The 13557-nt window shown below is 49.5% G+C and overlaps 1 protein-coding gene across 4 annotated transcripts in view; it reads left to right on the plus strand.

Annotated features, from left to right (window-relative positions):
- Positions 1-13147, plus strand: part of RNF212 (ring finger protein 212) — a 35835-nt gene extending 22688 nt beyond the window's left edge. For 3 of the 4 annotated variants that reach the window (XM_035005495.1, XM_035005494.1, XM_035005497.1), the window contains 4 exons: positions 1001-1064; positions 11408-11465; positions 12500-12663; positions 12825-13147. In XM_035005495.1, coding sequence (XP_034861386.1) covers positions 1001-1064; positions 11408-11465; positions 12500-12663; positions 12825-12862 — 324 coding nt within the window. In that variant the 3' untranslated portion in view covers positions 12863-13147. Of the gene's footprint in view, positions 1-1000; positions 1065-2482; positions 2752-11407; positions 11466-12499; positions 12664-12824 lie in introns of those variants that run through there. The other variant, XM_035005498.1, reaches the window with a different exon arrangement.
- The last annotated feature ends 410 nt before the right edge of the window (positions 13148-13557 follow it).

Below are 13557 nucleotides of genomic sequence, written 5' to 3' on the forward strand. Positions count from 1 at the left end.
TGGGTGTGAGCGTGCCCCCCTGGTGTGAGAGTGCTCTCCTGGGTGTGAGCGGGCCGTCAGTGGCCATCTCGGTGGAGAGCCAGCCCTCCAGGCAGGGCTGTGCTGTTTGCAGTGTCTCTGCCCGAGGGGGCCGGTCCCTTCAGGGTTGAGTCTGGCTTGTGGGTATGAGCCGGGGGTGGGGTCACAGAGGGTGGCCTGGAGTGGGGCCGCCAAGGGAGGCTGCCTGACCATGGAGTAAAAGGACCACTGGGGTGGATGTGTCAGGGGTGGGGGCTGGGAAGATGGGCCGCTGTCAGGGGCCTGGGGGCTGGTGGCCAAGTCTAGTGACAGACCAGGGGGTCCGGGCATGTGAGGGGCCACGGGAGTGAGGCCAGGGCAGCTGGAAATAGCATTTGGCCCGACTCCTGGCAGCATCTGTGCTGGGAGGAGGGCTCCGCCGTCACTAACATTAGCACCAGGGAGGTGTTCTCTCAGGAAGTCAGGGAGGGGGTACATGACAGGTGCATGGCCAGAGCAGGGCTCGCCCCATCAGCATCTAGATTGCAAGGTGATAAAATTATATGCACAGAATGGATTTAATCAGGATTTTAAACTTTATGGTATCAGGGGTGCCTGGGTGGCTCAGTCGGTTAAGTGTCTGACTTGGTTTTGGCTCAGGTCATGATCTCAGGGTCATGGGATTGAGCTCCACATGGGGCTGTGCCCCCAGAGGGGAGTCTGCTGGAGATTCTCTCTCTCTCAAAACGAGTAAAATTTATGACGTCAGTCAAGGACTTCTCTCTCTTCCGAAACTCTTAAAAGCACTTAGTGGAGCCCTCCGTGTGCTAGGTGCTGTGGGCTCCCTGGGGCCGCGGGGCACAGCAGTGTGGGGCCCGTCTCCGGCCAGCCCAGGAATTTCCCCAGCTGACTGACAGACACTTAGCAGTGTGTTCTTAGTAAATAGGGAGAATCTCACTCAGCAGGGGCCGCATCGGAAACTATTTTTCTTTTTACACCTTAGCCTGAGGTGGCAGTTGGCCCAGCAAGAATCTCTCTGATCAGCCCACCTCAGCATGGACGCATGGGTAAGTGGGGGTCCCTGCACCCATACCCCATGTCAGCACGTGGGCTGAGCTCCGTTCCCCGGAAAGGAGCATTCAGTCAAACCCATCAGGACGCACCCATGTCAGTGCTCCTTCAACAAAGTCAGCGTGGGAGTGACCTGTTCCCCAAAGTGGTGTGGCTGCTGGGCCCATTGGGGGACCCGTTAGAACCCCCTCAGAACACGCCACAGACAGAGTGCTCTTGCGGTAGCGGGTCTCCTCTCGGCCTGGAGCAAAATGGTATCATCACCAGCCTTGCTTCCTGGGAGTTGGAGAGGCTGGTGGGTTTCCGAGGGGAGTGTGTGTGCTCGCCGGCAGGCTCGGGCCCCTTCCCTACTGGGGTCAGGGTGGGCCCCCTGGCCTACCCCCTCTGCTGTTGCCCCCACCTCCTCACCAAGCGCCCAGTGAGCTCAGGCCTGCAGGGGAGATATTCGTGCTTTGTGACCAAGCTTGCTTGCCCTCGAGCCCAGCTTCTCTGCTCTCTGCCCCACCTTTGCTTCTTGCTGCCAGTGATATTCCAGTAGCTGCCTTGGAGTAGGACTGAGAGGCAGGCTATCTGCGTGGTCGCCTCTAGAGCCTCCTGCTGCCTTCCTCACGGCTGAGTGGGAGTGGGGGTCCTGCAGCACCTGCCCTGGGGGACTGTCCCGTGGTGCGTCCCGGATGCGGCTCTACATTTCTACCACTCGTGTTGTTCCTGCCGGCCGGGAGGCACCCCAGCATGGCTGTTCATCCTGCTCACAGCCTCTCATCCCCACTCCTTGCCTTTTGCTCCCACACTGCCCACCTCAGGCCTGATGTGCCGGCTTGGAGAGAATTCAGCTCATGGATGCAGCTCCCCACCCACCCTCCCCCACCCCCCGGGGACGGAGTTTCCCATTTTAGCCTGTTTATTCCCATGCACGGGCCTCCCTGTCACACCCTGGTGAGAGCTCGTGACACTTACTCTCTAGTCCTGTCCAGCTTCCCGTGGATGCCATTTCCGTGGTGCATGAGGTGGTGTTCCTCTTGGTGCTGGCTCTTGCCCCGTGCTCGCCTTTGTTGGGAGCGTCCTCTGGGCCTGACATCCCCTGCACCTGCGCGGGCCAGGCAAGCTGTCCTCACATGCCCCGGTCCCACCCACACCCTGGCCTTCACCGTTCCCGTGCAGTTGTGGGTTTCAGATCTGTCTTTACAGGACTGAGGTGAGACCAGCAGTGCATGCAGGGGAGTTGCTGCCCTGCTCATCTTCCTTTCCATACAGAAGCCTGTGACCTGGCGTCCCAGCCTGGCCATGTCCTCAGCCTCAGTGCACTTCCCACCCCCCCCCAAGGAGGCTCTTGCCCCTCGCTGTCCACAGTGTGTGCGAGCTGTGTGCAGGGACATGGGTCCTCACTGGATTCTCTCCCCGGACACGTTTCCAGGAGGGAACACGGGGACCCCCTTGATGCTTTCCAGATGTATCGATCAAGAATTGAGAAGTGACAGGAGGGCTGCCCTGTGTGCGTCCTGCCCCGTGCGTCTCAGTGTCCCCCTGTTGCCACTCTGGAAGGGATGGGTCCTCATTTCTGTGACTGTGATCCTGAGTTTCTTCATTTAAGTCATCTCTTGTTTTTTTCTGTGAATTATCTATTTTTTCATTTGTCCTTCACATATATGAAATCCTCAAGATGAGGGATATTGATCTTTTATCCAATTTGCTATTTAATTTTTTATTTGATTTTTTTTTTAATTTTAGATACTTAATATTTTTATGTCTCAAATCTGTGGTTATGTCCTTTCCTGCCTCACAGAAGATTTCTGTGTTTGGATAGGTCTTTTCCATACCCATACCATTTTCTTCTAGTTTTTAATATTTACCTTTTTCCAAGCTCTTTGGAGTATATTTTGAAATATACTGTAAGATGAGTGTCCCAGCTTGATAGTTTCATAATTTATTTTGAAAATATTTCAGAAATAACACACAAGAAAATGGTAAGAATAATACAAAAAACTCCCATGTTCCCTTCACCCAGATTCCCCAACATTTTGCCAGATTTGCTCCCTACCCTTTATGGTTGGTGTATCTCTGAGCCACTGAGAACATGTTGCAGATGCAGTGCCCCAGCCCCCCTCAAAGGACAGGGGTGCTTGCAACACCAGCACAGCCTGGGGCCGCTTGGCATCAGCATGGCTCTGCCCCACAGCCATTGAGTAGCCTCGTTTGCTCTTGACCCAGAGTTCCCTGTAAGGACATCCTGCATCTCGTCCTCGTATAGCGGCTTGTGTCGCCTTCACTTTCCCTGTCTTTCCTGTCTTCAACAGTTTTAAGGATTATAGGCCTTAAATTCTAAAAGAGCCTAAAGGCCATCCCCCACCCCCAAGCCTGGGTCAACCAAGAATTCTATATCTAATAGAATTCTCCTTCAAAGTTTAAGACAAAATAAACATCACAGAGTAACAAAAACATAATTGTTGCTAGCCGACCTACCCTACGAGAAATCCTAACAGAAGGCATTGAGCTGAAGACGCACACTGACAGTACCTGATGCACTGGAGGGAATGGGGTCTCATTCTCTCGGTTACTCTACAAAACGTAAGACTGTGGAAGCAGCAAGTATAACACTCGTTGGGGTCATAATAAACAGATGTAACACGTAGGGTAGTAAGCACAGAGGAGGGGGAACGGGGCCATGTTGGAGCGGAGGTGACAGCTCAACAGAATTAAGTCAGTGTTAACTAGAAGTAGACTTGTTTAAACACAAACATGACTCCAAAAATAGTTTTTAAAATCAAGAGGAATTAAAATGTTACATTAAAAAGCACTTGTTTACCGCAAAAGAAGGCAATAAAGGCAGACTAGAAGAAAAAAGGTACATGAGACCTGTAGACAAATAGCAAAATAGGTGTAAATCAGATCCTATCAATGCCTACCTTCAACATGAACAGGACTAAACCCACCAATGAGAAGGCAGAGGTTGTCAGACTGGATGGAGAAGACACAGCCACACATTGTCTGCAAGAGACACACTTTAATCCAGCAGCACAAATAAGCTCAAAGTACAGGGTGTAAACCACACCATGCAGATGGTAACCAGACGAGCTGGAGCCGCAATGTGAGTATTGGACAAAACGGTGTTGGACGAAGGATGTTTCTGGAGAAGAGGAGGAACATCTTGGTAATACAGGGTCGCTGTATCAGGAAGACACAATTATAATGTATACACATGCAACAACAGATTTATGAAGCAAAAGCTGACAAAATGGAAAGAAGAAATAGACAATTCCATTTTAGAGAATACTCTTCTCAAAGGTTGTTAGAACAGCTACACAAGGAAAGATGTAAAAGGAAACAAGCAGATAGCAGTGTAGCCCACACAGATCTAACCAATTGGTGGTAATGTCAAATGTGAACACACAGAACACCCCCCAACAGAAGAGCAGAGATTGTCACACTGGTGCAAGAGATAGCCCCAACTGGATGCTGTCTAAAAGAGACACATTTTAGATTCAAGGACACAAATAGGAAAATTATAGGAAAAGATTATCAAGCAAACAATAACCACTACAGAGCTAGAGAGGCTATTTTCACATCAGAATCAGGGGTTGTTCTTAAAAAACTTTTTAAAGATTTTTAATTGGAGCGCCTGGGTGGCTCAGTGGTTAAGCATCTGCCTTCGGCTCGGGTCATGATCCCAGGGTCCTGGGATCAAGCTCTGCGTGGGGCTCCCTGCTCCGCGGGAAGCCTGCTTCTCCCTCTCTCACTCCCCCTGCTTGTGTTCCCTCTCTGGCTGTGTCTCTCTCTGTCAAATAAAATCTTTTTTAAAAAATCATTAAAAAAATATTTTTTTTATTTACTTGAGAGAGAGGGAGAGAGCATAAGCAGGGAGAGCAGCTGGCTTCCCACCAAGCAGGGAGCCCGAAGCGGGGCTCGATCCCAGGACCCTGGGATCGTGACCTGAGCTGAAGGCAGATGCTTAACTGACTGAGCCACCCAGGCACCCCGGAAATCAGTCCTAAGATAAATATTATTAGAGACAAAGGGGCATTTCATGATGATGAAAGGCTCAATACACCAGGAAAACATAATTATTACTGTAGACACCAAAAATGGAAGACCTAAAATACGTGATGCCCAAACTGCAAAATTAAAAAGAGAAATGGTTAATTCAACTATTACAATTCAGATATTTCAATATCCCACTGCAATAACTTGAACAACACTGTTAACCCCACTGACTTACCTGATAGGTGTGGACCCCACCCAGTAATAACACCACACACATTCCTTTCCAGGGCAAATGGAGCACTATCTAAAATAGACCACATACCGGGACATAAAACAAATCCTGACGCATTTAAAGGGATTGTAATCACCCAAAGTGTATTTTCAGGTGACAATGGAATTAAATTGGTAATCAGCAACAAAAAAAATCAAAACAAATATTTGGAAATTAAACAACACAATTATAACTAACTTTTAATGGATCAAGGAAAAAAATCAGTAACATCAGAAAGTATCTTGAAAGAAAATACAACATACCAAAATTTTTAAGATGCAGGTACAGCAATGCTTAGAGGGAAATGTATAGCTTTAAATGCTTATGTTAGGAAGGAGATCTAAAATCAGTGAGCTTCCAAAAAAATAAAAAATAAAAATAAAAAATCAGTGAGCTTCCAACCTTAAGAAGCTACAACAAAATGTATTAGAAATCTATGAACTAGAAAACTCAGTGGAATCTAAAGTTTGTCCTGTGAAAAAATTAGCAAAATTGGTCAACTTTTACCTAGAGTGACCAAGAAAGCACAAATTACCAGTATCGGAATGAAAGGGGGGACATCACTACATACCCTACAGATATTAAAATAATTATAAGAAAATAGCATTAACAATACTATGCCAACAAAGTAGATGACTTACATGAAATGCATAAATTCCTATAAAGACGTTATCAAAATTACGTCCAGAAGAAATAGTAAATATAGATAGATCTCTATCAAGTGAAGACATTGAGTTAATAATTTTAATATCTTTCTACAAAGAAAAGTCCATTTCCCAATAGCTTCATGGGTAATTTTATGAAACATTTAATGAACTAAAAATCCTACATGAACTCTTTCAGAAAATAGGAGAGGATTGAACTCTTTCCAGTTCATTTTACAAGGTCAGCAGTATCTTAAAGCCAAAGACACAAGAAAAATAACTGAGCAGTGTTCCTTATGAATACGGATGCAGAATTCTTTAAAAATGTGTGAGGCAATCAAATCTAGCAACATAGGAAAAGAATTGTATACCATCACCAAGTGGGGTTTATCCCAGTAATTCAAGGTTATTTGACATCTGAAGATCAGTTAGTTAACTATATTAGAAATAGAAGACCTAAAAAACATTAGATCTTTTCAACAGATAATTTGACAAAAATCTATAATCATTCATAATAGAAGCTCTGAAGAAACATGTAATAGAAGGCAACTTCCTCACCAGGTAAAGGGCATCTGTAGAAAACCCACAGCTGACAGGGTACTGTTGAGAGGGAGTATGCTATCCCCTGAGACCAGGTGCATGGCAGGGCACCCACAGTCCACAGCCCCTCTCCAGTCCCACATCCACTGGGGGCTCCAGCCAGCGCAGGGAGGCCAGAGAAGGAAGTGACAGGCACATAGATTGGGTGAGAATGAGTGTAGTGTCTTTATCATAGATGGTATGCCCTTGTGTGCAGAAAATCATAAGGGATCTTTAAGAATACTAGTAGGAATCAAACAAGGCTGGTAAGGTTACAGGATGCAATATCCATATACAAAAGTCAGTTGTAATTCTGCATATGATAAACAGTCCAAAATTGAGGTTAGTCAATTGGTCATAACTGCCAGAGTTTTCTTCTGGACTTTGTATTCTTTTCAACTAATCAAAATGTCATCTTAGGGGCACTGGCTGGCTCAGTTGGTGGAGCATGGGACGCTTGATCTCGGGTTAATTGAGCCCCACATTGGGTGTAGAGATTACTTAAATGAAATTTTTAAAAATAACCATATTCTTGATTACTTTTGCTTTACCACTAAATTTTGAAATCAATGTAAGCCCTCTGACTTTGTTCTTAATTTACCAAATGATTTTGGCTATTCTAGGTCCTTTGCATTTTTACATAAATCTTAAGATCCACTTGTTAGATTCTACAAAAAAAAGCCTGCTGAGATTTTGATGGGAATTGTGTTGCATCTGCACATCAGTTTGGGGGAGAACTGCTGTCTTAACAGTTTTGAGTCTTTGAATCCATCAGCATGGCATGCCTGTCTCTCCACTTCTAGATCTCTAATTTATCCAGGGGATCTTTTGTTGCTTTCAGTGTATAGGTCTTTTATAGATAAACTTATGCTTCAGTAATTGCTTTTGATGGTGGAATTCTCTTCAGTCCACAAGGCATATCTTTTCCCATTCTTTTTTATTTTCAACCCATTTATGTCTGAATCCAAAGCATACCTCTTGCAGACAGTATCAGATGTTGCTTTTCTTGTTGCCTGATCCATTCTTATACTGTCTGCCTTTTCACTGGAGTGTTTGGTCCATTGAGGGTTAATACATTATCAGCATGTGTGGATATATGTCTGCCATTTTGCTATTGTTTTTTGTATGTCTTGGGATTTGTTGTTTGTATCTCCTTAACTGTTTTTTGCATTATTTTTAGTGTATCATTTTGCTACAGACTGGATTGTATCCCCTCAAAATTGATAGGTTGAAGCCCTAACCCCCCACATGACTGTATTTGGAGACAGAGCCTTTAGGAGGTAAATGAGGTCATAGGGTGGGACTCTGATCTGATATGGTTAGTGTCCTTATAAGAGACACAGGGCGTGGGGGGGTGGGGGAAGGCACATTGTATTTGTGTCAACAAAACCATAGAACAACAACAAAAAGAGGAGACACCAGAGAGCTCACTCACTCTCCATGCACATGCACTAAGAGATCACATGAGCACACAGAAGATGGCCATCAATGGGCCAGGAAGAGGCCCTTCGTAAACGCCCAGCCAGCCTCCATGACTATGAACAATAAATGTCCACTGGTTAAGCCCCAGCCTGTAGTGTTGTGTTGTGACAGCTGAGCCCACTAACACACGTTTGATTTCTCTGTTGATATTTTACAACGTGTTCTGTTATTTTCTCAGTGACTACCTAGGAATTCCACCGTGCACCCTATCATAATCTACTTCAAGTGAATACTGACTTAACTCAGGTGAAATTCACTGCTCCCTTACAGTTCCTCCCCCGCTTCATGATGTCCTATTAAGTATAACTACATATGCTGTATATAACACATAATAACACATATAGCATTCATAGTATTACAGACCCAGTAACACAGTATCCTCCTAATTACTTCTTTAAAACAATGTCACATTTCTTAAAGATCATAAGAGAAAGTCACATACACACATTCTTTACTTGTACTGCATTTTTACCATTTCCAGGGTTCCTCCTCCTTCCCACGGATTCAAATTACTGTTGGCTCTTACTTCATTTCAGCCTGAAGCACCATTTTGTTGTAGGGCTTGTCAGCTGGCAGTGGATTCTCAGTCTTCGTCCACCTCTGAATGTCTTCATTTTGTCTGCATCTTGAAGGGTCACTTCACTGGCTATAGAGTTCCTGGCCCCCATTTCTAGCCCTGTGGAGGCTTCCCCCTGCCTCGTGCTCCTTCATTTCTGGTAAGGAGTCAGCCGTAAGTCATGTCATTCTTCTGCGTGTGATGAGTTGCTTTTCTTCTGCCGCTGTAGATTTTCTCTTTGTGCAGGGAGCCCTCTAGCCTTGCCCTCTTTTTCAAGACTGTCTTGTCTCTTGTGCGGATGCGGTGCGCTGGGAGCCTGCTCTGCACCAGCCCAGCTCTCAGCTGTCCCCACCTCACTCTGCGGGCACTCACTCCACACGTGAGTGCTGTCTGCCACCGGAGTCCCATGGCACAGCCTCTCCCTGGCCCTCCCCTCCATCCCTGACTCAACTCTGGGCTGGGGCGGACTCGCCAGGGTCCTGCGGGAGCATGCGGAGCTGCTGCTGTCTGTCACTGGTGGGCTCGCAGCACTGGTGTTGAACGGCTGTGTCGGGGTTCGTCCTCGCTCTCATGAGGTCCGCTGGTCTCAGCTCCTGGGCAGCCTGGGCCCCTTCTTGATGAGCACATTGGAATGAGTCGGGGAGCTATGGGTGTCTCTCTGACCCCGGGCACAGGTCCTCCATTCCCCATGGCCCGGGGCTCCTCCCCATCACCAACCACACCCCATTGCCTGCTTTTGTACCATGTTGCCCCATTCAGAAATGCCCTTGTCCATCTGGCATCACAGGGGATGAGTTTTCCCATGTTCTGGGTAATGCGACTTGCCCTCTTTGGAGATCTTTTTCTTTCTTTCTTTTTTTTTTTTTTTTTTTTTTTAAGATTTTATCTATTTATTTGATAGAGACACAGTGAGAGAGGGAACACAAGCAAGGGGAGTGGGAGAGGGAGAAGCAGGCTCCCCGCGGAGCAGGGAGCCCGATGTGGGGCTCGGTCCCAGGACCCTGGGATCATGACCTGAGCCGAAGGCAGACGCTTAACGACTGAGCCCCCCCAGGCGCCCCGAGATCTTTCTAAAGTGCATTCAACAGCACCGCTTCCTTGAACAAGAATTACAGGTGTTGACTTGTGGGCGTCTTGTTGGTAGTGGAGCATCAGTCTGACCACCTGTTTTCAGGTGGGCTGAAGCAGGGGCACACCTCAGCACCCGAGTGCCTGGTCCTGCCATGCTGTTGAGTTCCCACAAGGCCTGGGACGGTTTTCTGCCCCTCAGACCCTGCCGAGTCACGCGGTCCTCCTCGGCTATGTGCGGGGCGCCCACCGTGCTGGGCTCAGGCTCGCACGGCCCCTGTGAGTTGACCTGAGGGCCTCTGCTTCCTCATCTCCGTTGATAACTGTTCTGTCCACAAATTACTGTAAAGAGTAAGACGCTGTTTCAGTCGACCGTAATTGTGTTGAGTATGTAACCCACTATAACTGTCGTGGTTCTGCCCCATGTAAAAATATACTGAGATTTACTTAATCAGTAGTGTGGCCCGCAGACCAGGAGGGGCCACCAAGCAAGGTGAAGTTTTCCGTCTCCTAGAAGCAGGGGCCAGGCTGCCCCACAGGGCCCCATGTGGGATCTCTGGGTCCATCGGGCGGGGGTGGGTGGTCTTCCCAGGAAGAGTGGCAGGCAGTGGGATCGACGAGGTTTGGGATTGCTTAGTTGGGGTCATATTAGCAGTTTGCGGGGCAGGGGTAGGCGCTGTCCCGTGTCCGATGCTGGCCTCAGGTGGTTAGGGCAGAGTGTGAAAGGTGGGGGGTGATTCAGAGCACAGGCTCTGGGGGGTCAGATTTCCTGTCAGAGGCGGGTTTACAGACAAATCATTACTCTCTGGGAGTCAGCTAGCCCTGGGAGGGGTGGTCTCTCCAGGATAAGCAAGGCCCCACGGTGTCAGACCATCACAAAATACAGAAAATAAAACACGTGAGACAGTTGGTCTCCCTGATTCTCAGTGATTCTGCAGAGCTTCTGAGGGTCACCTGCACACTCAGGAGTCCTGGGAGCCGCCAATGAGCGGAGTCCTCCTGCGGTCCACACAGCCCAGCGGCACAGAGACGACCCCATTGGCCACTTGGTGCTGTGAAAAGCACTGCCTCTCTCTGATCCAGGTTCTTCAATCACAGAAGGACACATGGAGATCCTAAATGCTGTCCTCCTTTCTTTCCCTGCCATTCTTCTGTTAAAATTCTCCCAAAATCTGGACGCAAAGAGTTCGGGTATTAAACGAGAGTAGTTTTCAAATTTGCTCCCTGCTATGACTAATGCACACCAGGGGCTTTTCACATCTTTAAAGGAAGTTGCTTCTTAGCATGGAGGATGTCAGCAGAAATTCGGGAGTGTAATATCTCACAGTGTGGGTGGAGATGAGGCTAGTCCTGGCACTGAGGCGCTCATCAGAGCTGGAAGCTTCTAGAAGTGCTTTTCCTCCCAGTGGTTCTCAGACTAATGGGAGCCAAGACAGAGTGTAGGGCAGAGTGCAGGTCTCTAAACATTACTGAGTGCCCTCCCTTGCCAGGCCCGCAGCCCAGAGCATGGGGTCAGACTGAGGCTCCGTGGGGCTGAGCAGCCCCACCCCAGCTCTGCTGGTCTGCATGTTCCCTGAGCACCTGCGGCGCATGGGGCACAAAGCCCTGGACGCGAGATGTTCTGCTCCCATCCTGTGGACGCACCTGTCCCGTCGGGAAGGGCATGGAGAACAGTACGTCGGGGATGTGGCAGGGGACAGCCGGGGGCCGTCTGCCTTCCTGGAGCTGCACACGTTCACCTTTTAATCCTGTCCACTGCAGGCAGCATCTCGCGCCTCGGCCCGACGCCCGGTCACAGCAGCGTGTCCCAGGCTCTCCGGTATGATGTCTCGCGGCGCCACAGACGTCCCAGTGGGAGGTGTGGGAGCGCCCTGCTCACCACAGATAAGGCTGTGAACCTTAAGGGGATTGCCTTTTAAACCCATTTGTCCGTGTTCTGAGTAAGATGACATCGTGTAGACCACATCACGTTTTGCTTTTTTGAAGCTAAAATGTAACTTAGGCAGTTACCTTGTTACTAAAAACTCCAAAAGAGCCGTTTCTCGGCTACAAGATATCTTTTTTTTTTTATTTAAAGATTTTATTTATTTATTCATGAGAGACAGAGAGAGAGAGAGGCAGAGGGAGAAGCAGGCTCCCAAGGAGCAGGGAGCCTGATGTGGGACTCGATCCCAGGACTCTGGGATCATGACCTGAGCCGAAGGCAGACGCTTAACCATCTGAGCCACCCAGGCGCCCCCTGCTACAAGATATCTTATCACAGGAACAGACTAGGGTCGGCAAACATTTCTGTAAAGGGCAGGTAGTAAATATTCTCCGCTCTGCCATCATGCAGACAAGGTCGTAGAGGTAAGTAGACAAACGGATGCAGCTGTCCCACTAAAACTCTGTCTACAGAAGCGGGTAGGGCTGGATTCGGCTGCCGTGTGCCAACCCTGAATGGACAATTCCTTTGACTCTTCATCTTTGACACAGGGGGCCCCCATTCTCTGCTGCATATTGGAACCCCCACCGGGGTCTCTACGCCAGGCTCTCTGTCGCAGCCCTCCAGGGCAGGTGGTCCCTAAATGTGGACGCCCCCCCTTACCTAAGCTCCTAATGGCCTTCGATGCTGGTGGGCGAGCACACATTTTGTCCTCTGGGGTAGCCCAGCCACAGCGCTCCTCGTCTTCCCCCAGCCCGCCCGGAGCCACGTCTGTGTGCCCTCTGCCCTGATTCCAGAGGCCATCCCCACCCCCCGGGGAGCCGGGCCCTCCCTCCTGGGGGGCACCAGCACAGAGGAGGGTCTGGCTCTGGGCATAAACCTGCTCCCAAGGGGCCTGGTCGATGTGTGTCTGTTGAATTGACTCCTAGGATCCCACTGCTGCCGGTCCCCTGCAAGGCGCTGTCCCCGCCGGCAGCGCCCCTGGCCCCCGGCCGAGCGGGAAGAGGGGGCTCGCCCAGCCTTCGGGGCTCCCAGACGCTGGCCCCCAGGCCGCCCATCAGCATCTCCGCACTGCTGCAGAAGCAGCGTTTAGGCAAGTGTGCCCTGCTTTGAAAAGTGTGTGTGGAGCACGTTTTGTGTATGGGAGGAGTAGACACAAAACATGTTGAATGTTCCTGAGAACTTGCTTCTGAGCTTTGGTGAGTGGTGCTCACGTGTGTGTGCATCTCGGCTCACGGCTCCCGTGCTCTGCAGGGTCTGCTGGCCTCGGGGCAGCCACGCACGGAAGGTGAACGAGGTCCTGCCCGTGTCCGTCCACCTGGGGCTCTCTCGCCACCAGCAGGACGTTACGCAGTAGAAGCAGTCCGTTCTTGATGGAATAAAGTAATACAGTTGAATAAAGTATTTTTCTGATTATCTGGGGCAGCATATATGTGATATGTTTGAAACTTTGCTCTTTTTATTACCTTAAATGTTCCTTAGAACGCCAGTGTTGGCTCGCTGCTGGAAGGCTCGGGGGGTTGGGTGGGTCTGCAGCACGTCGAGCCCCACCTTCTGCACACAGGCCCCCACGGGGGGATGGCCACGGGGTTCAGAACGGCCACGGTCATGTGGGTGCTCACGACTCACATAGGCTGTTCGGCAGTGACCGGTCTCCAGAGACGAGTTTTGTGCTTGAGTCCTGCCGGGTGGGTGGGACACACATGCTCTGTTGAGGAGAGCAACTAGTCAAGACCACACAGGGTTGGAAAGAGGCTTCTCGGGCTAATCATAATCCTTTATGGTGCAACTACCTAAAACTTGTCAAAAAACGTGTTCTTTCACGGAGGTCAGGCTCACAGTGCGGGCAGGTGTATAACAGGACAGGGAGGAGACGACCCCCTTCTGCACCTGGAGAGCCTGAGGCACAGGCAGGTGCCTTGTCAGGTGACATCTGGCCTCCTGCCCCTCTGGCCGGGCCATGTCACACACTGGCCTTTCGGAGGGC

Source organism: Mirounga leonina, unplaced genomic scaffold (assembly GCF_011800145.1).
Source record: "Mirounga leonina isolate KUSES-001 unplaced genomic scaffold, KU_Mleo_1.0 Mir_129, whole genome shotgun sequence".
Lineage (NCBI taxonomy): Eukaryota > Metazoa > Chordata > Mammalia > Carnivora > Phocidae > Mirounga > Mirounga leonina.